Genomic DNA, 27,531 nt, shown 5'->3' on the forward strand with positions numbered 1-27,531 from the left:
TTGCCTCTATCACTAGGAATACTACCATGCGTCCAATTATAAGGATTTTCCTTACTAAAATGCGCTCTATAGCAATTTCCACATTATCATCCTTATCTCTAGTTCTACATGATTGAGATTTATTTATTCACATAAATAGAAGTTAAATCTGCCCTAGATCCCACATTTAAATTTCCTAAATTCATGCTATAGTGTACTTCCCAGCAACTTAGGTATCTCTGAATTCTCAAAAACCATTATCCATCTTTATCCAAAAGCCTTATTGCGAGTCATCCTGGATCCTGTACATCATTCACAAAATCATCAATGATGTTTTAACCAACATGACTTTTTATCTTTCCTATCCTTGCCATACTTCACTGTACTCAAATTGTTTATTTCCCCTTTGCCTTATACACTCAGTCATAACCTCATAAGGTCATTGTGCATTATGTTCAGAGTTTTATCCCTCATAGGCAAGCTCATTGGTCCGGCAGTCAACTATTTGTGGAATGTATGAATGAATGGCTATTTCTTCATGGCCTTCATGCCACATGCTTGGCCTTATCTAGACTATATTGTTTTTCCTTCTCTGCATTTTCTTATAAAACATATTCTATAGATTAAACCAATTATATCAGTGAAAGCCTATCAATCCTAGATTGATAATATCCTCATTCTTAGGAGATAAAGATGGACTATTAAGGACTAAAGGAGCATATGCAAACAACTTTCAAACAATTTAGGAAAAATGAATATACAAAAGAATAATAATAAAAGTAGCAAAATTTCAAATTAGCAAAAACATGAGAAAAAGCTTCACACGTTATTTGCATTATTTTTGTAAGGTTAATGCTATTTTAAAAATCTGTACAGAGCTAGGAGGCCGGAGCGATAGCACAGCGGGCAGGGCGTTTGCCTTGCATGCGGCCGACCCGGGTTCAATCCCCAGCATCCCATATGGTCCCCCAAGCACCGCCAGGAGTAATTCCTGAGTGCATGAGCCAGGAGTAACCCCTGAGCATCACTGGGTGTGACCCCCCCAAAAAAAATCTGTACAGAGCTAGTCTCACTCTATAGACTAGTGAGTGTATTTCCAAGTGCTTATGGGTTAATTTTTTAAAAAAGCATCTAAATTTGAAATCTAAATCTAAATTCAACCAAAAAATGAATACATGTATGCAAAGTGACAAAAAGGAAAGATAGAAAATAGCCCAAATGTAAACAAAGATTAAGTGTTGCTACATTAACAAAGATGAAAAGGAATAATGGAATGACAGAAAATGGATTTAAGAACAAATTCTTCACATAAATATAGCTCCAAATATCCAAAGTACATTTATGGGGACACTAATAAGTTACTCATCAGTTTCCCAAAAACCCACAAATTTCTGCAAAGTAGTTTTGTGCATTGCTATTTTTTAATTGAATTTCTATCGTGATATAAATTATAATATTTGCAAGTTAGAATGTTTGAGGTAGTGATGAAAATACGTAAAGCACTGATCTGAACATAGGTGTCAAATCTTTGTCAAGAAATAACCACATTGTGATTACAAAACAAAACAATTTTGATACTAAACACCTTTAAATTACAACTAGAACACAAGTGGAAATTTGTGAATATATATTAATGTGTTGGTAAGACAATTAAATTATCCTTTGCTAATCTGTGTATATTCTCTTTATATATACCGAAAATAAACTTGAGTGCCTGGGTTATAGACCTAGTTCACTCAGTTACTAACAATGTAATCTTGAGGCTCATTATTTAACTGGATTCCTCATGTGTAAAATGGATAAGAACAGTACTTCTCTCCAAGAGCTACTCTAAGAAATAAGAGAATAACAATAACATCACTACTATTACAAGGATGGGAAACCACCATTTGAATTTTAAGCCCAGCCCAAAACTAAATTTTAAGCTGTAATTTATTTAGACAAAGTTTAGAATTGTTACATTTTTAATAATGTCACTGTCACTGTCACTGTCATCCCATTGCTCATCGATTTGCTCAAGCGGGCAGCAGTAACGTCTCCAAGTGAGACTTGTTGTTACTGCTTTTAGCATATTGAATACACCACGGGGAGCTTGCCAGGCTCTGCCGTACAGGCGAGATACTCTCGATAGCTTGCCGGGCTCTCCGAAAGGGGCAGAGGAATCAAACCCGGATCGGCCTCGTGCAAGGTGAACACCCTACCCGCTGCGCTATCGATCCAGCCCATTTTTAATGATATGTTCAGAAATATATTAAATATATATTTAATATATGATAAGTAAGATGGGGGTATTACTGCACAAATCACTTTGCAGTTTTTCCTCCTACCACATATTTTTCTCTAGAGATATCTGGCCAGCCTTAGATCATCTTGACTTTCCTTCAATTTAGCAATTTAGCAATTCAATGAAGCAAAATATTACTATATAAGCCTGCAACCAGTTTTTTGAATTCAAATTTTTCATTAGTTACTATCTCAGTTCCATGCACGTAAGGCAAAGGTAATGCTACCTTCTTCACTAGATCTGTACAGATTCAATGTGTTAACACATGAGAAGCAAAATGCCTAATCCAGAATAGCACTCAATATAGTATCTGCTATTATCCTTTCATTTTCCTTCTTTTTATTCTTATATTGGTCATTATATAGCTAGTAAATGTTTTTAAAATTATTTCTTTTATAGCCCCTGTTAATTTAAAAAATAGATGAGGGCATTTCTCTTCTGGTTCAAAAAAGGAACTAGCCTTCTGCAACACAGAACAAGACAGAAGAGAAAATTAAAAAAATTTTTAAAAAGGAAAAAAACAGAACATAAAACCAAACAAAGATGCTTTTTCTTTCATCAAAGAAAAAAAACTACACACAAGGACCAAGGCAGGCTATAGATGCCATGTCAACCTGGGCTGTATATCTGTGAGTAAGCATTAGACTTTTCTCCTTCATCAAACCTTCAGTTCTTCCTTATCTGATACTTATTCTTTCTGCTATTAATTTCCCAAGGCCAGCCAATCTGAAATTAAAGACCATAATGGTACACGAGAATCACAACTTCAGTGAGGTGCGCAACGCAGTCATTAGAATCTTGAGAAACTCATTTGCTTCAATAATTGAAAAATTAATAACTTTGTTAAGAATGTTCAGGACTCAAAGGTTCAGAAAAATCCCATGATCCTACCCTTATCATACTTCAGATTGTTTGCTAATAATAATTTGGTACGATAAGAGTTGTTTTGGTCCGAGATTGCTATAATACACTTCTCTTTTCTTCCCAGTACCTCAAAATTTCTATATACACTTTTAAAAATATTTTATTTATTTATTTATTCATTTAAAATTAAATTTTTTATTAGTGAATCATCTTGAGTTACAGTTATAGATATACACACTTACTTTTAAAAGAGCTCCAGAAAGTAAGGAATTCTATTGAAGCTATGGTATGCTTCAGTTATTAAACTTAGTTCTGTAAACCAAGAAAAGAAAAGGTGGGCTTACCAGGGTGGGGTGTGGGGAATCTGAGAGGGGATATTCAGGCTGAGAGTATAATACTGGAATATTGTTGCATGAAACCCTGAAACCCTATAATTAACAGTATTGTAAGTCACAGTGCCTAAAATAAAAATAAAAAACAGAATTTCATAAAAAAAATTCTAAACATAAGAAAAACTGACAATTTGAAAAGTTTTAATAGTTCATATGCCAAGGAATTTTTTCCTATCATATTTACCATGTACTCATCAAGCACTAATATTCCGAAAAATCTTTTAAATCTACCATAGTCAAAGTTTTTTCATTTTAAAAGATTTTTTTATTTTCAAAGTTATTTATTTATTTTAAAGTTTTTATTTTCAAAGTTATTTTCACTTCCAAAGTTTTTCATTTTAAAAATGCATTTTCATACCTGAAATTCTTGATTTAGAGGAACCGATAAATCTGACTATAACCAGAAAATAAATATAAAGATATATTTTACCATTCATCTTTTATTAGTAAACTCTTCATATAAAATTCATAACATGGAATTACCACTTAAAATCATAAACTATGATTTTATTAAAAATTACTGTTTTATCTGTTAGTATAAAGTGGTTTCAGTAAATCAATAGCAACATTTATTTCAAACTGGCTAAGAAATAGTGACTTAATACTGATTTCAACTACACAGAATTCTAGTACTAAAAAATGTGTCAAGTGAACTTTGCAGATAGATTTCCTAAGAATACTGATTGAGATTATTCTTTAAATCATGTTTATAGAAGGAAAAGTTTTATGCTAAAACATCTTTATACTCCTTAATATTTGACAAATAATATGTATTTTTAAATACTTCCACCCTTACATTCAGACTTTTTAAAAAAATTCTGCAGGTGGTCCAAGATTGGAGAATTCATCTATTTTTATGAATAATGTAAATCTCCTAAATCCTTCAGTTCCAATCTTCAGACCAAAAGTAAATTAGTTAGCTTCAAAAGAAATAATAAATTTTTCCTTTATTATAATGAAGTAAAATAGTACTAAAATACTGTTTACAATTGTTTGTGCTTTTGACAAACTTATTGCATGACACCCTGAATAAAGTGCTGTAATACATTCATCACCATCCTTGTTAGCTGTAGTCCACCTCATCACTCCTATCTCTCAAACCCCACTTGATAACTATTCCTGTAGTCAGAGTTCATTCTTTGCTTTGTTTCTTGATTACTACTTGGACATGAAATAATCTAGCGCCTGTCAATCTCTCTGACTTGTTTTGCTTAGTATGACACCTTCTAGTTCTATGCAAGTTGTAGAAAAGAACAGAATTTCACTTTTCTTATTTCTGAGTAGTATTTTATTGTACATATATAGTATGTATGTATGTACCACTATTTTTTCTCTTAGCAGTCATTGGGTATTTGGACCATTTTTGGATCTTGGCTGTTGTAAATAGCGCTGCAGTGAACATGGATGTACACACATCTCTTTAGAATAAATTTTTTTGTATGTTCTTGGGGTAGATTCTAAGGAGTAGAATCCCTGGGTCATATAATACATTTATCTCTAAACTTTTTAGAAAGCTCTACATTGTTTTTATAGAGGATGAATGAACTCTACCACCAGTGGCTGAGGGCTCCCTTTTCACCACATTCTCACCAATACTAGTTGTTTCCAGACTTTTTTAATATAGGCCATTCTCACTGGTGTGACGTGATATTGCCATGTCATTTTGATTCACAGAAAACAACTTTTTAACAAGCAGCCTCACTGCTTTTAAAATATTCACAACTATTGGAAGGCAAGTATTTCAATCTTAGAATTCAAAGACAAACCTTTCAAACTTCTAAATTCTCTGATTAGTTAATCTGCCAAGTAATATCACTGTCATCCTGTTGCTTATCGATTTGCTTGAGCGGGCATCAGTAACATCTCCTTTGTGAAACTTGTTGTTACTGTTTTTGTCATATCAAATACGCCACGGGTAGCTTACAGGCTCTGCCGAGCAGGCAAGATACTCTCGGTAGCTTGTCGGGCTCTCCGAAGAGGGGTGAAGTAATCGAACCCTAGTCGGCCACGTGCAAGGCAAATGCTCTAACCACTGTGCTATAGCTCCAGCCCATCAAATAATACAGCCCAACCAAAAAATACTAGAAAGGCTTAAATGAGATCATCATCATCATCACTGTCATCATGTGAAATACCTGGCCATAAAGAATTTTAAATGCAAGTTGAGCAACAGAAGGGCAAAGGAAAAAAAAGTACATAATTTTCTAATGGAACTGTTTTTGTGTCTGTCCCTATTGGCTTTCAGAGGGCAAAGAAGCAGAAAGAATAATCACAACATTATTTTATTTTCAGATGGACAGTCTGATTACCCATGTAAAATGAAATAGTACTAATCTCAAATTAACAGTTTTTAGTAACTGGTACTTGTGACACTAAATTTCAGCTAACAGAACTATTTTGTACCAAGATTCTTTAACAGTTATGTATAATTATTATCCCTAGAGAATTGAAATAAGAGTCTCACTTTTTCTCCCATGTATTATTTCACTTGAGACAGTCATACTCTTGAAAGAAAACAATTATTAGTAATTTTAGATTGCAGACTTTGAAACAAAAACAGGTTTAATGCATACATATATTGGTGTGCTCAGACTGATTGCTTATTACAAGCCAAATAATGTTCTAGGTGCCAAGGATACATCACAACTTTTAAAAAACCTTTAGGTAGGGAAACAATCCTCTCCTTAGAGAGCTTAGTGTCAAGTGATAGAGGGCAGAGGAGTAAAATTAAAAAGTGAAATATACAGTATGCTTCACAGTCATAAAGATAAATACAAAGCAAAACTGGGAAACAAAAAGTAATCGCAGGCAGTGGAAGAGAAACTGCCCTGCCACAGAGGTGGGGCGGGGTGGTGGGATGGGGTGGGGACTGTGGCGAGGGATGCTGGGACCATTGGTGGTGAAAAATGGGCACTAGTGGAGGGATGCGCACTCAACCATTGTATGACTGAAACGTAAGCACGAACGTTTGTAAGCCTGTAACTGTATCTCATGATGATTCACTAATAAAAACCAAACAAACAAATAAATAAATAAATAAAATAGGATGAAGCCGATTGAGAAAGTGACACTTGAGCAAATACTGAAGGCACAGAGGGCTTAGTATTCTGGGAAATAAAGGGGTCTAGGAAGAGAACATTAGCATGTTTTCTGGGTAAGTCTGACTGCTGGCGAAGAACAATCAATTGATAGATTTTAAAAAAGGACAGCAGGGGCAGAAGCAATGGAAAAGCAGACCAGACAAGTAAAGCTCTGACGGAATTTTTCAATATTGAATAAAATACAAAGCATTTGGATTTAAAAAGAGTAAAAACAAGATGGCTTATCTTTTTAATAGGGTCACTCTGGTTGCTGGAGACTATAAATTTAGGGAGAAGGTGAATGCATGAAGATCAGTTGAAAGACTACTGCAAAAAAAAAAAAGGTGAAGGTGTTAGAAGAAAATCCTTACTATAATCTGAATGCAAAGGAAACAGAATGTGTATATTGATTAGAAATGAGTTAAAAAGTAGAACACTTCAAGATTTTTTTTTTGATAAATCAAAATAATCATTGAGATGGCGAAGGGAGGGATGAGAAAAAAAAACCCAGCTTCAGAAGAAGAGGAGGAGAAGGAAAAGAGAGAGGGAGGGAAAGAAAGAGATCAAACCCAGGGTTTCGTATATTCAAGGCAAATGCTCAACTGCTGAGTCAAGGCAAATGCTCAACTGCTGAGTTTAAGTTCCTCGTCTGCTTAAAATGATATTTTATGGGCGCTACACTCAGTGGTGCTAGGGGAGTAGGGGGTGAAGGGAAGACACCACTCCAGGAGAGGCCTAATGGTGCAATTCTCAAGCCTGGCAGTGCTGGGATTGGGGGCACAAGGGCAACTTTGCTGGTGACAAGGGGATGGGGTGGGGAAACATGAGCCAGTTAGCACCAGGGATAGAACTAAGGGCCCACATAAGCCGGGAATGTGCTCCACACTTTGAGTCATATCCCTGGCTCTAGACTTCAGCTTTAAGGCAGTGAAATTCGAGCTACCTATTTATTAAATATGCACATAGAGGTAGTGGTTAGATTTAGGTGACATATGAGCCTGGAGTTAGGAGAAAGATACTGGTTAGAGATATTTGTATAGAATCTAAGATGATTTAATGTTGATACTTTCTTGACCTTTCTGAGAAACTGTCAACAGAAAGCATCATGCAACCTAGCATAAGCTCCAACCAGATGATGAGCGACAGGCAGAATTTGGTGTCTTAATCTTGACAATATTCGAGATCAGGTAATTCTGATCTCATGAGGTATATGTCCATGTAGAATATTTAGTACACTATGGGCTTTAGCCACTAGATGTCAGTAGCACCCTTCAATTATGGACTACCAAACCCATCTCTATATGTTCTGAATTTCCCTAAGTGAAGAAAGAACTCCTAAGGGAACAGCACTGTTTTAAGAAAGATTAGAATGTGGGGGAAGGTGGTGGGGAGAGAAAGTGTCAAGTAAATGAAATACAGTAGAAAAGTTTGGCAGCAGTGGGAGCACATGGGTGAGATCACATAAGCGTGTCTAGAGCCAGAGAGATAGCTTCATAGGCCAAGCACGCTCTGCATGCAAGATTAATCCCTGCGTCAATTCCTGGCTCTCCATGGTCCTCTGAGTACGGCCAGGAATGATCCCTGAGCAATCAGTAGTCCCCACAGGTTGACTGCTCAAAGGTCACATAAGACCTACTCACATGGAGGCCCCTTCTTCCAAAAAAAAGTGAATACAGAAAGAAAATCTGATGAATGCATGTTAGGGCACATCAGGAAAAGAGACTGGGCATGAGATGGAGACCATGAAGACTAGCTGGTAAGAGGCAGTCCCACGTCCTTAGAAATCACACTAAAGCAAAGTTACGGTGTCTATGTGTTTAAGAAAACCTCAAGAAGACATTACGAGGGCTGGAGACATAGCACAGAGGGTAAGGTACTTGCTTTATTAGACACCAACCTAAGTTAGATCCTTAGTACCCAGGAGTCCCATCAGGAGTGAATCCCTGAATGCAGGTTCAAGAACAAGCCCTGAGCACAACAAAAAATGCTCCAATAGAATTACTAGGTATAATGTAGGGGCTCAAAACAAACAAATAGACAACAAAATTTGAAAGCTAAAATGCATATGGTTGAGTGGTAACCAACTTGTTTTGCTCAAGAAAGTCTGAGTGCTATGCACACAGTATAGAAAAACGCTCCGATTTAATAAGCTTGCTTGGTGATTTAAACTTAATCCAGAAAAAATCAGATAAAATTTATCTACACATTTCTTTGCAAGATAAAAGGAACAGACTGGAAAGACTTTTACCCTGTTTGCTGTTTTATTCCAGTTTGCTTTCCAAACATTATACTGAAATCTTATATTATTAAACATTGCACAGTTGAATGCTGGTATCTTGTCTTTGAATAACACTGGATACCATTTGATGTGTTAGGTAGAAGAGTAAAGTTTTTTCACTTTCTGTTTTCTGATACTTTAACATGAGTTTATTTTACATAAGAGAAGCAGTGCACATATATGTGCAGGTTATGTGTGCACACATACACATACACGCATACACAACTAGAATACCTTCTTGATTATGACAACACAACCTGCCCTCACACATTGTGACCCAGCTCAAAATATTCTGATTAGAAGAAAGGAATATCAACATACAAAACAAAACATAATCAAGAAAACACATCCCCAATAAAAATAGAACTCATATGTCATCCCAACAGGTAAACTGAAAGAAATAAATGATGCAAACTAAACAACTGGTACTAAATAGAATTACTAGGTATAATGTAGAAGACAGTTTTTAAGTTCTCTAAAGAATGTATATCACTGACATTGAGTTTCATTTTTATTTATTTAGCTAATTTCGTAGTATTGGGAATCAAATCAAAGGCTTTACATGCAAGAAAAGGCATGAGCTCTGTCACTTGGTCACATCCCTGGGCCTGGGTTCTTGTAAAATGAAAGTTCATTCTGTTTTATAAGATTTTACCCACATTTTGAGATTTCAGTCATGTGAAACAAATGATATTCATGAAAGGAGCTGAAATAATCCCAAGGATGAAAAATGAAGCTAAGTCTCTTCCTTAAACAACTCTGTGACAATGCCACTAACTGGCCAATATATTACTCCTACAGTCTGGTTTTAAAATTAAGCTTGACCGATCTTGAATTCAAGTCTCTTTTTAGACATCCCTGTGACACTGCCATATGTTGTGGCTAATATATCACTTCTAGTCTGGTTTTAAAACTTAAGTACAGAACATAAGGAAAGTTAATTAAAACAGCATCAAAAAAAGTTCTTCTTATTTTGATACCATTTTAAGTATTTTAATATTAGAATATCAGGAAGACAAGTTCCATCTATTTACCTCAGTAATTGGCTGCCCTTGGTGTGTCAAATCCAGTTCATGAGGGCGTGTTACTTTGTCAATATCCAAAGAATCCATACTGGAAGCGGCTGAAGTGATGCTAGAACGGGAGGAGTTACTAATAGAGCGAACTTCAGCATCGCTCACTGTGCCTGCTGAGGCTGTTCTTCTGTGCTGATTAGTAACTAAGGGCTTAGGATCTTCTAGTAGAGATTGCTGAGCAGCCTCATCCATGCTCAAGGAGGCCTGTTCTAACTGTGCCGTGATGTCATCCAGGGAGTAGTTGGCATGTGAAGGTTTAGTTATCCTATTAGATGAAGTAGACAATCCTTTCAAGGTGCCATGTTTTGATGCATGTCGGCTAGAAGGTAATTTCTGAGTGACTTTTGTTTCTGTAATTTGACGCTTACTATTTCCTGCACCAATACTGCTGAGCTCCTGCTCTATGGAGCAAAGATCGGCCATCAGGGCATCGAGATCCACAGTTTCTCCTTGATTCAATGCTTCTGCAATGAAACAATGCACATAGTATTTCCAGATCATAATTAATAAGAATCAATGTATTCTATTATAAATCTGTTAATGAAATTAGGGAGAATTTTTGTTTCTGTGAAATCACAGAAACAAAACAACAACAAAAAAACAAACTAAAAAAATGGTAATTCCAAATACTATAAAGTTAATTATGTTAAATAAATGCCAGAGGAATTTAACTCTAAGATTATTACCAATGCAGTTAACAATGCAATTCAGTTTGTTGTGGGGTTTATCTGAATAGTATTGCATTCATTATGATTTCAACTAGAAAGTTGTTTTAGGGGCCGGAGCGATAGCACAGCGGGTAGGGCGTTTGCCTTGCACGCGGCCGACCCGGGTTCGATCCCCGGCATCCCATATGGTCCCCCAAGCACCGCCAGGAGTAATTCCTGAGTGCAAAGCCAGGAGTAACCCCTGAGTATCGCTGGGTGTGACCCAAAAAAAGCAAAAAAAAAAGAAAAAAGAAAGTTGTTTTAATCCTGCTTCATAAGAATGCATTAAGTTTATACATATATAGAACTATCCAGAATTATAGTTGCAGTGCTTATAACAGGTTATAATTATATTGTTTATAATTGCTTATAATTGCTTTTTACATTTCATTTCTCATTTTACTCTTACCATTCAAGTTGTATATGGAGAAGCGGTAAGAAAAATTGGCCATGTTTGTTTCCTGGCGAAGAGGTGATCTTTTTATTGGTTCAGTGGGCTTGTCAGAATCCAAACTCTTTAAAAAAAAAGGAAGTTTAATAAGTCATGTTAAATTCAGACTTCAATGGTATAAAAAAGTAAATGCTTGTTTTATGACAGTCAGAATGGTGGTAACAAAAAAAAGATTTTCTAAATAACAGCCTTAAGGAAAAGTATAACTGCTTTTCATATTATTGTGATTATGTTTCTTTTCCATTTTGATACATGCTTACTTAAGGCACTTTAAAATATAACTATTTGGAGTAAACACCTTCATATACTTCATATACATCAAATATAGTAAGAGACGTAATTTTACACAAATTTACTATTTAAAAGGTAAGTTAAGAAATAGAAAACAATGATGCAGCGAATGCTCTCTCTTTACTCAAAGGTATTTTTGTTCCAGCAGTCTCTCTTTAAGCATTAAATAACCTGAAGAAAAATGGGCAACTCTGGCATCTCAAAATTACCGCTGTCCAACACTTGCACCAAAGAAAAAGGAGCTACAAATTCAAACTGATTAAATATAACAACCCTGACCATTCCCAAAAAAGAACTCTCTCTACATAAGGGAACTGTAAAACAGTTACAGTGCCTATAGCAAGTCTAGAATTATAATTCAGGACAGGGTGTCTTGAAGGTTACCATAATCAATTTGTTTTTTTGTTTCACTGCCTTTTAAAATGATTCATTTTCTCTATATAATACAGAAAATTATCTGTTTATGACAGAAAATTTCAGGGAAAAGGTTCAGTAGACGTAGAAGTCATTTAGTGACTAAGTAAATCTGCAGAGTAGGGTTAGTGATTTTAAACTTTAATCACTGCTAACAATGATCAAATTCACTTCAAGTTGGAAAAACAGTGGTCAAATTCACTACAAGTTAAAAAAAAATGTAGTCTATTTATGGAATGATGGAATTAGACTAGAATGTTCTCTTCTTTATTCATTTGTCTTAAGACAAAATGAAATCTGTTCTTATTGTAACCTTCTAGTTTTTAAAGTTATATGAAGGAGACCCACAAACACTCAATACATTTATTTCAAAGCTTGACAAATGGCCAGGAAATTCTCTTTTAACCTCAAACTCAATCCTTTTGCTAACATTTAGCCCTATTAATTACCTAAGTGGAATTGGAGAATAATAGGTAAGTAGTATATTCTGTAAAATAATTTGACAACAACAAAAAAATCGATGAACCCGATGCCAGAAAAAAGACATACACAAAATTTCAGGATTTCAAAATATTTACTACCACATCTAAATCTATTGCAATATTAAACTGAAAACCATTAATACTATATGTTATAGTTATAAATGTAAGTTTCTAGTGAACTAAAATAATGTTCATTAACAAGGAGTTCGGTATTTTAGCCTTAAGTATTTTTTTTTGAAACTTTATGGTATTAAAAAAGCAACTTGTTAGGGGTTAGGAAAATAGCTAAAAATGCTAGAGTGCAAGGCTGGAATGCTCAAGTTTGATCGCCCACACCACATGCTTCTCCAATGGTGGACCCTAGTAGTTAACTTTCAGGTCCTCATAGCTGGGACAGGAATGCCACGAGAATTCTCTTTTGCACAACTTAGAAGATTCCCCCTAGCCCCCGCAGCAACAATTATGGTGTAAAATGTATTTACATTTACTAAATTATGATAGGTGAATTGCTAAAATTTAGGCCTTTAAATTTTAAGCTTTAAAAACTTTCTAGCCAGCAATCTCAAATTATAAAACATCGTAAGTAATTTTTCTGGATATAGTCACAAGTATTTTTTATCTCCATAATATAACCACAGAAGATAATTTCTTGTGTAGCATTACTATCTATTTACTAAGTTTTGGGCATTTTTTCCTTTCCACTAGAGTTAAAAAAATGCAGCTTATACATTGAGTCTCATGTCCACAGGCATACTTTTCTAGCACACAGTGAGGACTTCAAAACCATTCAATCTTTTTTCTTCTCTTACTCAGATGTTTTTATGTAGGCATTGGTTTAGAATGTTCTATGTTTTAGGAGAACATTTTCACCCCCCTCACCACACCCACCATCAAAGGACAAAATATCTCTCCAGCATTCCGTTGGACCCTTCAACCTTCCACTGGGCTCTTCCTTCCCCTCATTAAGGAACCTAGCCTCACAGTTAGAATCCAATGGTTTATTTTGGTTTAGCTTTGTCCATCCTCTTGTCTTCTAACCTGAGTAAGCTTGTCTAGTTCCCCTAGCCAGGCTCCAAACATTTTGTCCAGGTCCTGATCTTCTTTGTCACTATCTTCTTCAGCACCATGATCAACTTCTTCATCTGACAGCTGCTCCATCTGAAATAGATATTTGTATGAAATGAATAATAAAAATCATGGAAATATATATATATATATGTATATATATATATGTACTGTCATCTCGTTGTTCATCGATTTGCTCAAGAAGGCACCAGTAATGTCTCCATTGTGAGACTTCTTGTTACTGTTTTTGACATATCGAATACACCACGGGTAGCTTGCCAGGCTCTGCTGTGCAGGCGGGATACCCTCAGTAGCTTACCGGGCTCTCCGAGAGGGACAGAGGAATCAAACCTGGGTCGGCCGCGTGCAAGGCAAACAAACACCCTACCCACTATGCTATCGCTCCAGTATATACAACAACTCTCTGGAGGCAAACCTCAAAACTAGAGATTACAAAAATAAATTAGAGTAATTAATGGAGACAGGCCTGACAGGTAAACAGAAATGAGCAGTGAAGTCTCAAATTTTTAGGAAAATAAAAGAATAAACTATCAAATAATGACCAGAATCAAAATTTACAATAATTTAAACATTACAGAGCACTTCGCTAATCAGCATAAAAGTTTTCACCAAAAACAAATTCTGTAATACCAAAACACCACAGAAAAACCACTTCTGAAGACTTTAATGCAGGAAATTACTGTTTTTTTTTGTAAAAACCTGTTTAGATACAAACATACATCTTGCAAAGTCTTAATCTAATGAGCATTTCAAAGAAGAGAAAAACTGAAAATGCTAATCTACTGAACTTCTTTATTTTGTTCTAAACTCACTTTCTACCCCATTTGTTTTTACTTTATTTTCCCATCACCTCCTACAAAATTCAAGGACCTGAAATAGGAAATTTCAGGTAACTAGGAAAAAAATCTTTAAATCCATTTGTGATAAATTTATGATGACTTTTCAAGCAAAATTTGCTAGTGTACAGAATCTGCACACTTCTTTGTGAAAGGAGGAAAAATTATACAAAAAAACCATCAATAATCAGGTAGATGATTCAGGTTCTTAAAGTAAAATTAACCTGGTTAAGTAAAAAGCTCTACGAAAGCATTAGTAAAACTTAGCTTTGCTAAAATTAACATATTTTAAATTTGTTTAAAACTTATTTCAAAACCACTACTGCTCAACAAAATTTTGGAAATCCTGGTTAGAACAATTACACAAGATAAGATACAATTCCTAGTTAGAAAAGAAGACTATTTCTATCTGCAGGTAACATCACAATATGCAGACATCCCCCCAACTCCCCCCAAAAAACTAAAACTACAAATGAATACAGTAAAGTGGCAGGATGTAAAAACAATATACTAAAATCTATCTCTACTGCATTTCTATACACAACTAAAGGTAGGTGACATTAAGAAAATAAGCCTAATCATAACTGTATCAAAAGGTCAAACATCTGGAAGTAAAATCAACAGTTAGCCAAACCCTGAATCAAACCAGTGCCCATCAGCAGAAGATGAGTAAAGATGTTGTATACATGTATTCCCCTGACCCTGAAAGAGCCTCCATTCTTTCAATAGAGGTCTTGTTGGGAAGGATGAGTAACAAAAGACTTCTAAAATCTCAGGGCGAGGACGAATGGAGACGTTACTGAGACCACTAGAGAATCAATGATCAACGGGATGATGATCATAAAAGATAAAGTCAAGGGGCTGGAGCGACAGCACAGTGGGTAGTGGTTTGCCTTGCATGCGGCCAACCCGGGTTCGATTCCCAGTATCCCATATGGTCCCCGAAGCACCCCAGGAGTAATTCCTGAGTGCATGAACCAGGAATAACCCCTGTGCACTGCCGGATGTGATGCAAAAAGAAAGAAAGAAAGAAAGAAAGAAAGAAAGAAAGAAAGAAAGAAAGAAAGAAAGAAAGAAAGAAAGAAAGAAAGAAAGAAAGAAAGAAAGAAAAAAAGAAAGAAAGAAAGAAAGAAAAGAAAAAAAAAGAAAAAGATAAAGACAAGCCTTTAAAGATGAAAACATCATGGATGAACCTTGATATGATTAAAGACAGATGTTGCTAAGTAAAAGACACTACCAGGTGGTTTCATCCATATGTGTTACATAGATAAACGGAACAAACCAACTCCCAATATACAACAAAATTAACTCTGCTCCTGTTAAAAAACATAGCTGTTTATCTACCACAAACCACGGCAAGCATCATTCTCAATGGGGAGAAACGAAAAGCCTTCTCTCTAAGATTGAGCACAAGACAAGGTTGTCTGCACTCACCACTCCCATTCAATATAGTACCGGAAGTTCTAGCCACAGCAGTTAGTCAAGAAAAAGAAGCCAACCTGTCACTATTTGTGGACAATATGATACTAAACTTAGAAAATCCCAAAGACTCTACAAAAAAGCTCCTAGAAACAATAGGTTTGTATAAAAAAGTGGTATGCTACAAAATCAATACCCATGGCTTTCCAATAAACAAATAATGAAAGAGAAGAGATATTTAAAAAACAATCCCATTCACAATAGTGCCTCAGAAAATTAAGTACCTCCGAATCAGCTTAACAAAAGAGTTGAAGGACTATACAAAGAAAATTACAAAACACTACTTAAAAAGAAATAAAAGAGGACACTAGGAAATGGAGACACATCCCCTGCTCATGGATAGGGAGGAGTAACACTATCAAAATGGCAGTACTCTAAAAGAACTATACAAATTTAATGTGGTCTCTATCAGGATACCCATGACATTTAAAAAAAAAAATAGACAAAACACTCCTGAAATTCATAGGGAACAACAAACCTCCACTAATAGCTAAAGCAATCCTTGGGAAAAAGAAGATGGGTAGCATCACCTTCCCTTACTTTAAACTGTATTACAAAGCAGCAGTAATTAAAATAGTATGGCATTGGACTAGAAACAGACCCGCAGACCAATGGAACAGAGTTAAATATTCTGTCACAGACTCTCAAATATTTGATCACTTAATCTTTGCTAAAGGAGCAAGAAATGTGACGTGGTACAAGAAAAGCCTCTTCAACGGTGGTACTGGGAAAACTGGATAGCTACCTGCAAAAAAATGAATTCTGACCTCGTCTAACTCCAGGCACAAAAGTCAGATCAAAGTGGATTTAAGACCTCAATATCAGACCCGAATTCATAAGGTACATGGAGGAAAATGTAGGTAAGAGCCCTCCATGACACTGAAGCTAAAAGCATCTTTAAGGATGAAACATCACTAACCAAGCAAGTGGAAACAAACATAAACAAATGGGATTACATAAAACTAAGAAGCTTCTGCAGCTCAAAAGAAACAGTGACTAAAATACAGAAAAAGCCCATAGTATGGGAAGGAATATTTACCCAAAATCCATCTGATAAGGGGTTAATATCCAGGATATACAGGACACTAGTAGAACTGTACAAGAAAAAACCTCCAACCCCATGAAAAAATGGGGAGAAGAAATGAACAGTAACTTCCTCAAAAAATAAATACAAATGGCCAAAAGGCACATGAAAAAATGCTCTACACCATTAATCATCAGGGAGATACAAATCAAAACAACAATGAGATATCATTTCACACTACAGACACTGGCACACATCCAAAAGAGTAAAAGCAACCAGTGCTGGTGCAGATGTGAGAAGAAAGGGAGTCTCCTTCATTGTTGATGGGAATGCTGACTGGTCCAGCCTTTTTGGAAAACAATATGGACATTCCTCAAAAACTAGAAATTGAGCTTGAATTTGACCCAGCAAAACCACTTCTGGGAATATACCCTGGGGGCACAAAACACTTGGCAGAAACACCATCTGCAGTTCTGTGTTCATTGCAGCACTGTTTACAATAGCCAGAATCTGGAAACAACCCCAGTGTCCAAGAATAGGCAACTAGCTAAGGAAACTTTGGTACATCTACACAATGTAATACTATACAGCTGTTACAAAAGACTAAGTCACGAAATCTGCTTATAAGTGAATGGTCATGGAGAGTATCATGTTAAGTGAAATGAGTCAGAAAGAGAGGGACAGACATAGAATGACTGCACTAATTTGTGGAATATAAAATAACATGAGACTGACACGGAAGGACAGTACACACAAGGGCCAGGAATACTGCTACATAATTGGAAGCCTATCTCATGAGCTGGGGGAGAAGGCAGCTGGAATAGAGAAGGGATCAGTATGTCAATGATTGTTGGAGGGATCGTTTGAGATGAGAGATGTGTGCTGAAAGTAGATAAAGGACCAAATATGATAACCTCTCAGTATCTATATTGCAAACCATAATGCCCCAAAATAGAGAGTATGGAGGAAATTGTCTCCCATAGAGGCTGAGGGGTTGGGGGTGTGATACTGCGGATACTGGTAGTGGAAAATGTGCACTGGTGGAGGGATCGGTGTTCGATCATTGTATGACTGCAACTTAAACATGAAAAATTTGTAACTGTATCTCAAGGTGATTCAATTAAAAAAAAAACATGATAAGGTGATGGCACTTGAACTTATAGTAGAGTGTGGTGACACACACTCCAAAGCATTACAAAATAATAATTAATAAAACTTGGGTTTTTTTTTTCAAAAATGCCAGTGCAAAGACAAACTTCATCTAATCTGGCCTTAAATATTCATATAATAGTTGATAGTTTAAGAACATCTAAGATAGTGACCCTAGTCTCCATACTAAAGCTCAATAAACAATGTAATCAGGTTAACAGTCACATCTGCTTTCTCCCTAATCTTTAAAACCAAACAATGGAATAACAGAGAAACCAAAATATACTAGGAGAAATTCTGCACTGAGATGATACTTCTACCTGGACTTTCCTTCTGAGCAATGCAAATGCTATACTCAATAAAAAGAAACACCATTTTATAGTGGAAACACAAAATTGATCAAAATGAATGCATTTTAAATCATCATGGAGACAAACAAAACTATAATTCCACATCACAATCTGGTGTGTCTGAGAGACTTTTTTCCCCTCAAATACAGTATTTACTTGAATGTGTCATTAATAACTCTGCTTTTATCTAGATGACTACAAATTGAGTTAGAAGAAAATATGGCTAGGAAATAATGAGAACTAAAAAATACATGGATATTTTGAAGCAACTATGCAATATTTTACAGTATCAGAATTGCCTAATCAATATATACTAATACCTACTCTTTACTATAGACCAATTCTGCACTCCATTATTCATATTGTAACACATTTTACTTATCTGTGTCCAGTGACATTTCAGCAGCCTTCTTAAAAAATATTTTTTGAAATACCTTATACATGGCTCTAATCTGATGATCTATAAACATGCCCTAAAAAAGGGGGATGTGAAGACTTCTATTTTCAGGAAGTGACCACCAACTGTGCAAGTAACTCTAAAATAAAGGCAAGAGGAAGGAAAACTAAATTAGACAACAGAAAAAATAAGAAAATACCCTGTTAAAGGTAGTAAAGCACAAGAAAGAGAACCCATCAAAAGGGAAAGAGAGGAAATTGGAACATAGAAGGAAAAAGGGAAGCATAGAACACAATTTTAAAATAATTTTTTATAATAAATTATCTGCCCATAAGTCAAATAAATGTGTCCAGAAACTTTCAGTGTTACTTTATTATTAACTCTTTTATGTAGTTATTACATTTTACACAAGAAACTTAATTAGGCACCTACAGGGAGAATGAGAACTTAAAATGACTTTTACTCACAATTTAAGTTTCCCACCTTAGTATTTTTAAAGTTTACATAACTATGTTCCATGACAAACTAACTTCTCTTGGAAGATTCTTTCTCACTGCGGGCCTATTATTACTAACCATCAATTCAATACCTCAAAATACTTTGCCTTAAGAAGTATAGAACTAAAAGAAGGCAAAAAAATTACATTTCATGACTTGAGTCAACATTAGTTCTAACTGTGAGAAAGATAGTAAGGAGCGTTATTTGAATTAAGAATTCTCTAAGAACAAAGTTCCTATTGTGGGCTTGTGTATGAAGCAAATATATATGAAGGAAGATATGGAGTCAGGAAGAGAGCTCAAGGGTGCATGCTCTGCAAGGACTTGAAGTGATTCCTGGCACCACATGTGGTCCCCTACACTGCCCCCAGCACAACCAAAGGTAGAACATCTGCCAGAGTATTGAACTGTCTGGCCTAGTGACAGTATCACCTGGATTGACCCCCAAGTCCTTTAAGCACTGCCTGGAAACTCTCCAAACAAAATTAATAATAATAAAGGAAGCGAAGATCACTAAGTCTTGAAAGGAACTAAGAAGGAAGAAATATTTATTTGATTTGCTAAACAAATCAAAGGAGCAAGTCCAGTAAAAGACACCTAGAACTAAGTTTAGTGATTTCCACATAGACCTGAATAACACCCCCTCCCCAGCCCCCTGAACCCACCCAGCAGAGGTCTCTTTATTTAGGAGAGTCACAGTAAACCTCTTCTGTCCAGAAGGAAAAAAAAATAAGAGAGCTAATTAACACACTTAGGCTTTCTCCCTTATCTATTTGTTTGTTTTTTGACAACCCAGGATGTAACTAATACTCTTCATTATCATGTATTTTAATTGTGAGGTTCCTAAAGACCATACAGGATGTAGCACTGCACTGTAGCACTGTCGTCCACTGTCATCCCTTCGATTTGCTCAAGCGGGCACCAGTAACATCTCCTTTGTGAGACTTAGTGTTTTTGGCATATTTCAACAGCTGACAGAGATTATACTGCCTAAAAGCTGTAAGTCAAAATCAAAAGAAATTTTGTAAATTTAATGTTTTATTTATCAAATACTTCATGCACCCCCGTAAAGGATTCCTTTTACACAATGATGAACTGTATCCATTCTTTGATTTACAATGGGTTTTCGTAATTGTAGATAATCTTAATCTACTAAACCCAAAACAGGAACTCCTTATCTAAAAGGTGGAAAACAATCTTAGTTCAAGACTTTACAAAATAAAAACTAACCTCCTAGCATTACTATAAGAGCTAATGATTAATTTTATAGTTACTTATTATACAGTACACCACAGACCATAATCTGAAATCATAGTGCAACTAAAAAGAAACTAAAACTGGAAAAAAAGAGAAAAGCTGTAATACCTTTTTGTTTATATTCCTATGTTCCAAGCTCATTTCAGAATCTGTGGGAGAATAAATCTCTTATTTTAAGTAACCCAATGTGGTGATGTTCTAGCAACTTTGTGGAAACTGAGTTTTCATAAATGCTTCCCAAGTTACTCACTTTGTTCATTTTATTCCACACTGTCTGCTATAATACAGTTTAATTATCTTTGGAGACAAATGACAACTGTGCATGCGCTCTGCAGCAGCTTCCGCTTATGTATAGGCTATGAATTTCATGTTGGGTAGGACAAGTTGCCTTGGAATTCTAGAAAGTCTCATTAAGGAACAGACAACTTTTCTTCATTTCTGCCCATGTCTATCCCTAAATGCATGGAAGGAAACCCACATTTTCAGGACAACCTATGATTATGGGGAAAAGAAAGCATGAAAGAGAGTTGCAACCTGCAGCTTAGTAGCCATTTGGGATGAATTCTAAGTTCTCAGTATGAACTCAAAGTTTCACACAAAGGAGCAGTAAAGGGAGAGTAGAAATAAATACAGATATTATGTGTATTTGTGTTTGTTAGTATGTCCATTGAGATGGTCTAGCAGCAATGACACCAGAGCAATAATTAGCATACTAAACACATAGTTTTGGTTTTCTAAATACTGATTTTACTCAAAAAGTACCCAGCAATTCCTAGAGCAATGATATAAGGGCCATGGCAGGGCAAAACCAAGAAGCAACCTACAACATTTTTTGCCAGAAAGCATTCAATAAAAAATGGACATAAAAGCCACTCTGATGGGGATTCCAGAAGCCTAATCTGGGGGGGTTTATGAGTCAAAGTACATGATGACAGACATATGTTATAATCAACTGAATAAAACATATAACCCATGAATCCATTCTGCTATAAACAGCTGGTGGGGGAAAGCTCTTCCGTACAGAAAACTGTCAACTAATTAATTCAAACAAAATCACATAGCTGCATTTTGCAGCACTGCATTAACAAATGATCCAGGCAAGATTCATCAGTAGGGCAGATATAGAGGTTTAGGCACTTGCCTTGCATGAAGCCAACCTCAGCTTGATCCTTGGCACTACATATGGTTCTTCGAGCAATGCCAAGAGTGATACCAAAGCACAACAGTAGGCGTAAGCTCTGAGCACTGCCAGGTGTGGTCACAAAACAAAACACAATGAATCATCAGTAGATGCTACAGCAAATAGGTGAAATTTCTGGTCAAACTATTTACACATTATCAAAATATTTCCTACAAATTGCCTGACCAACTGATCCAGTTAATCTCAACACTGCTGGGGTAATCACAGGGTATAATCCTGTAATTGTACAGAAAAGTCATATCACTATTTTATATTCCTTGTAAAAATATATAACCTGGTTGAAGTTAAGGGATATTTTATAAAATAACTGAGCGACAGTTTTCAAAACATGTGCACATCAAGAACACAAAGAAAAGCTAGATATAAACAAGAGTCAAAAATGGACTGCTGACTAATTATAACAGAATATCAGTATTACAGTTCCCGATTTTGTAACAGAACAATAGTGATTTAAGAGAGCTACCTTTGATCTTAAGAAACACACATCCAAGAATTTAGTAACAAGAAGAACAAAATGTCTGCAAACTACTCTCAAATGGCTTAGGATAAAATTATGTGCATGTATGTGTACTTATTATAATCTATATGTATACACATACACATGAAAATCACAAGAATGCTAACTACACAAAATGTAAAGATCAAGGTTTTACCATATTTATTTATTTATTTATTTACCGTAATTTTTCCGTATTCCGGAAATTGTACTCACAACTTTCTGTTAGTTTGAAATAATATCAAAATAAATTAAGGGGGAGAAGAAGGGAGGTAAGAAATGAAAGAACAGAAAAGCCAGTTCATTTGCACAAAGTTAAAATGTAGTTAGAAAAATATCGTGTCAATAAAAAATCATTTAAAATTCAAATTTTAGTGAAAAGAAACATTATATAGCTAAAGAAGTTTTTGCAAACAAAAGTATACAGTTAATCTAAGAACCCTGAAAAGTACTTGTATTATTTCTCTACTACATGATTTTTAGTATTTATTTTTATTCTGTCCCAAACTGCTTATTCAGCTCATTAATATTAATATTTTAAAACACTTTCTTTTCAGTTCATTCATTTTGGTCATCATAAGTTTTACTTAATGCAAATTAAAGCTCAATTTCTTAGAAAAATAACTGTCAACATTCTTTCACTGAAACCAAAGAATTATTCTTAATATGCAGATAAAAAACCCAAACAACTAAGTTAAAAATTGTATGATGGCATCTTTAGAAGATTGAAAAATCAGAAATTAGTTCTCAAAGCCCAAAATTTGATCAAATAACAAGGCTTAAGCTAAGTACAGATTAAAAAAGAGAGAGAGAGATTTCAACTTTAAAATTTAGTTCTAAATTGTAGAATAAAGAGAGTTGAAACAGTGAAATATTTCTACTTTGGAATATTCATTAACATACTCCTTGACCTCCTGTCATATTTTAGAGACCATATATCCCTACTCAGCAATGTTGAGATGTCATGTCTGTTTCAGTTACCTCATAAGTATAAAAAAATCCAAGAAAAGACAATTACAACACATTATAAACAAAAGATACATATAATGAAGTCCCCCCAAACCAACCACTCCATCTAAACAAATCATATCACTAATTATTACAGAGCAATTCATCAGTGTCAGTAGCAGCAGGCTCAACTAGAGTTTTCTCATTCCTTGTCCTCATTTCAATGATCATTATCTTCGGTTAGATCCACATTATATCATCCTCATATTATACTAGCACCTTCCAAATTCACTGCTCTTCTTTAATCCATGACTGTCAGATTAAGTTTTCTAAGATTCTTTCTTAATTCTGTTCGAACACTCCTAACGGTTTCCCCATGACATTCTGAATTAAGTACAAATTCTTCATCAAACCATTTCACACCAGACATAGCCTCAACCTAAATTTCAAACATTTTTCTACCCTTCAATCAACTTTAACTCCATAGTATTCTAAAAAAAATTAAAACATGCCATTTTCTTAACTTGGCCTTTGGTCACATTTTCAACCAGAGTGCAACATCTCAACCTGTCAAAGAGGTGACCAGAATACATTTCTCTCCCATTCTAAAACCCCAATGAAATGAAAGTAAACAGGTCCAAAAGTAAATAAAACTTATAAAAAGAACTTTTAATAAAACTTATAAAAAAAACTAAAGGGTGGAGAAAGCAAAGGCATCAAAAGACCAGAGATTTGGCAAATTTATTTATTTTTACTTGTTTGCTTGTTCTGGGGGCACACTTGGCAATGCTCAGGGGTCACTCCTGGCCATATGGAATGCCAACAATAGAACCTGGGTCAGTCATGTGCTAGGCAAGCACCCTACCTGCTGTATTATCTTTCCAACCACTTGGCAAATTTACTTAAGAAATCAAATAGCATTATACATGAAGACAGATCTAACCAAACAGATGCATACTTCAAGCATTTTCACTCAACATTCACCCAACAACTATGTCTAAGAACATATTATATTCCAAACATTGTTCATGAAGTTCAAAATAGAGCTATGAATGTGACAAGACGCCCCTCCCCCCATCCCCGAATGATAACTTAGTATAGTCAAGAGAGAGAATCAAACAAAAAGATTCACTGTATCACTGTCATCCTGTTCATCGATTTACTCGAGCAGGCACCAGTAACGTCTCTATTACACTCAGCCCTGAGATTTTAGCAGCCTCTCCTTACTCATCTTTCCTAACGATTGAAGGCTCCTTACAGGGTCAGAAGAATGAGACCTATTGTTACTGTTTTTGGCATATCGAATATGCCACAGGTACCCTTGCCAGGTTTTGCCGTGCGGGCAGGATACTCTTGGTAGCTTGCCTGGCTCTCGGTGAGGGATGCAGGAATCAAATCCAGTTTGGCAGTGTGCAAGGCAAATGCCCTACCTGCTGTGCTATCGCTCCAGTCCAATGAAGTGAATATTCTATTAATATATTAAGACATATGAAATTTTAGTATTCCTCTGAGACTGCCATGAACTTTGTACTCTACGGCATACATAACTAATCAGTCTTATATTATGTGGAAGTTATTATCTCCTGGTCCTGGGTATCACCCTCCACACCCAACTGGCTGTAAACAGCTGGACAGACTCATAGTTCTCCTTATTAAGCACAGGGGAAAAAAAACTAGTAAAGAATCCTACTTTTCCTCTTTTATGTTTTCCTTTGGGGCGGGGGAAAGTTTACCAGGAGTAGGAGGGAGGAATAGGGAATTCAAAACAAAAATGCATTTCATTTTTGTTTTGGTTATATTGTATGTTTAGAGGTCATACCCAGCAGTGATCAGGGCTCACTCCTGGCAGGCTTGGGGAACCATATGTGGTGCCTGGGATTAAACCTGAATCAACCACATGAAAGCAAGTGCCCTAGCTACTGCACTATTGCTCTGGCCCTAAGTAAGATTTTTGGGTTATGGTTTTGTTTTTATTTTACTTTTTTTTTTTTAACTGAATCACAGTGCGATACACAATTACAAAGTTGTTCATGATTTGGTTTCAGTCATCTAATGATCCAACACCCGTCCCTTCACCATACCTGCCTCTATGGCAGGCACCCCCACTGCCCCCGCCTGTCTGTCTCTCTCTCCCTGCCTCCTTCCACCCCCCTTTCGGGCCTTATGATTTGCAATACAGATACTAAAAGGGTATTAAATATATCCCTTTACCTACTTCAACACTCAGTTCTTGTCTAAAATGATCATTTCTAAATATTATTGTCATACTGGTCCCTTCTTTATCCTACTTGCTCTTCTCCCCCCCCCACCCCAACAATCTCTCTCTCCTCTCTCTCTCTCTCTGCAAGCTTTCAACCACTGACCAGTGTTCCTGGCTAGTTTTACCTGACCTTGGAAATTAGTCTCCTACTATTTTTTTTTATATCCCACAAATGATTGCAGTCTGTCTGTATCTGTCCCTCTCCTTCTGATTCATTTCACTTAGCATGATATTCTCCATGTCCATGCATTTATAAGTAAATTTCATGACTTCATTTTTCCTAATAGCTGTAGTATTCCACTGTGTAGATGTACCATTGTTTCTTTATCCAGTCCTCTGTTCACTTGGGTTGCTTCCAGATTCTGGCTATTGTGAATAATGCTGCAATGAACATAGGAGTGCAGATGACATTTCTGCTGTGTGTTTTTGGGCCCTCAGGGTATATTTCCAGAAGTGGTTTTGCTCGGTCAAACTCAACTCAATTTCTAGTTTTTGAGGAATGTCCATATTGTTTTCCAAAAAGGCTGAACCAGTCGGCATTCCCACCAACAATAAAGGAGAGTCCCTTTCTTTCCACATCTGCGCCAGCACTGGTTTCTCTTATTCTTTTGGATGTGTGCCAGTGTCTCTGGTGTGAGATATCATCTCACTGTTGTTTTGATTTGCATCTCCTTGATGGTTAATGATGTAGATCACTTTTTCTGTGCCTCCTGGCCATTTGAATTTCTTCTTTGAGAAAGTTTATGTTCATTTCTTCTCCCCATTTTTTTCCTTGTAAAGTTCTACCAGAGCCATATTTATACTTAAAATTAGTGGTTTGTTATTTGGTGGTACGAGGGATTGAACCCAGTGCGTGCTTCTCAAATTTATCAATCTATCTATACATCCTCAATCCCTCAAAGTCTTTCTTCATTTAAACTTAAACTTTTTTCCTGCCAATTTATTGCTAACTAATGCCGACTCAAAATTTGGGAGTCAGAAAAATGGTTTAAAAAAAGCTGTAGGGCATTCTTTTTATGTGGTAGGCCACATTTGATTCACAGCATATGGTCCACCCCTTCCCACCAGGCAGCTACAGGGTATGCTTCCCCAAAAAACCAGATGATTGAATGGGCTACAGAGACCGTACAGCAGGTAGGGTACTTACTCTGCATGTGATCAATCTGGGTTCCATTCCTGGTACCACTTATGGTCCCCGAGCATCACTGGAGAGATCTCAGGGCACAAAGTCAGGAGTAAAACCTTAGCATGTGGTACTCAGTATGACTCAAAATCCAAAGGGGGGGAAGATGATGGAAAAATTTAAGATAGTATCTAATTTTAAATGATTCAAAACTAAATATGTATTTCTTTTTTTTAAAGTGACCTCTTCATTCAGTACTCAATAATACTAATTAGAAGGAAGCAACACATATTAATTTCAATATCAACAGAGAACTAGCTTAGAAAAATTAAACTCTACAGTACACTTCAAGTTACAATGCTTAGTGTTTTAATATAAGGCTACCTGAAATGAGAAAAATAATTTGATTCAATAACTAAAATGATAATTTGATTTTTTTGGGGGGAAGGGGTGGCACACCCAGCAGTGATCAGGTCTTACTCCTGGCTTTATATTCAGAAATCACTCCTGGCAGTGCTTGGGGAGTCATCTGGGATGCCAAGGATCAAACCCAGGTCAGCTGCATGCAAGGCAAGCGCCCTGCCTTCTGTACTGTCACTCTGGTCCTGATAAGTTTGACTTTTGAAAAAAATGAAAGAGTATTAAGGTCCTCCAAGTGACAGAAACCAAACTAAAAACTAATTTTAAGCCTCAAATATATTCAAAGTATAAGGAAATTCTTTAGATATTTACCACAGCAGATCTCTTACCAACTTCTTCTATCTCTCTTTCTCTATAGTGTCAACAAAAAAATCTGTATTCCTGCTCTACAGTCTATATTTCATCTATGTTTAGATTCTCTCTGTCTTTCACAGAACTATTTATCTTTTTATATGTGGAAAAATTTTAAAAATTCACAGTTGTTTAAAGAAATGTTTTCTTTTTAACTAATTGGAATTCTAAATATAAACTCAAGATTGGAAAAATTACCTTCATAGTAAATTTCATATAAAATAGTTCTTTATCTTTGCATATCTTAATATTTTCTTCTGATAGGAGTCAGAAATCCATCCAGAAATAGCTAATTATTCCCGGTATTAACCAGCCACAAATAGAAAAAACTAAAATTTAATAACCAAAAACTATTTAAG

The 27,531-nt window shown here is 35.8% G+C and overlaps 1 protein-coding gene across 5 annotated transcripts in view; it reads right to left on the reverse strand.

Moving 5' to 3' along the window:
* Nucleotides 1–27,531, reverse strand: part of RAPH1 (Ras association (RalGDS/AF-6) and pleckstrin homology domains 1) — an 85,563-nt gene that overhangs the window by 43,932 nt on the left and 14,100 nt on the right. For all 5 annotated transcript variants that reach the window (XM_055120518.1, XM_055120517.1, XM_055120516.1 and 2 more), the window contains exons 2-4: nt 13,337–13,456; nt 11,070–11,175; nt 9,912–10,417 (exon numbers count right to left, since the gene is read on the reverse strand). In XM_055120518.1, coding sequence (XP_054976493.1) covers nt 9,912–10,417; nt 11,070–11,175; nt 13,337–13,456 — 732 coding nt within the window. The remainder of the gene's footprint in view (nt 1–9,911; nt 10,418–11,069; nt 11,176–13,336; nt 13,457–27,531) is intronic.

The sequence above is a fragment of the Sorex araneus genome, chromosome X, assembly GCF_027595985.1.
Source record: "Sorex araneus isolate mSorAra2 chromosome X, mSorAra2.pri, whole genome shotgun sequence".
Taxonomy (NCBI): Eukaryota; Metazoa; Chordata; class Mammalia; order Eulipotyphla; family Soricidae; genus Sorex; species Sorex araneus.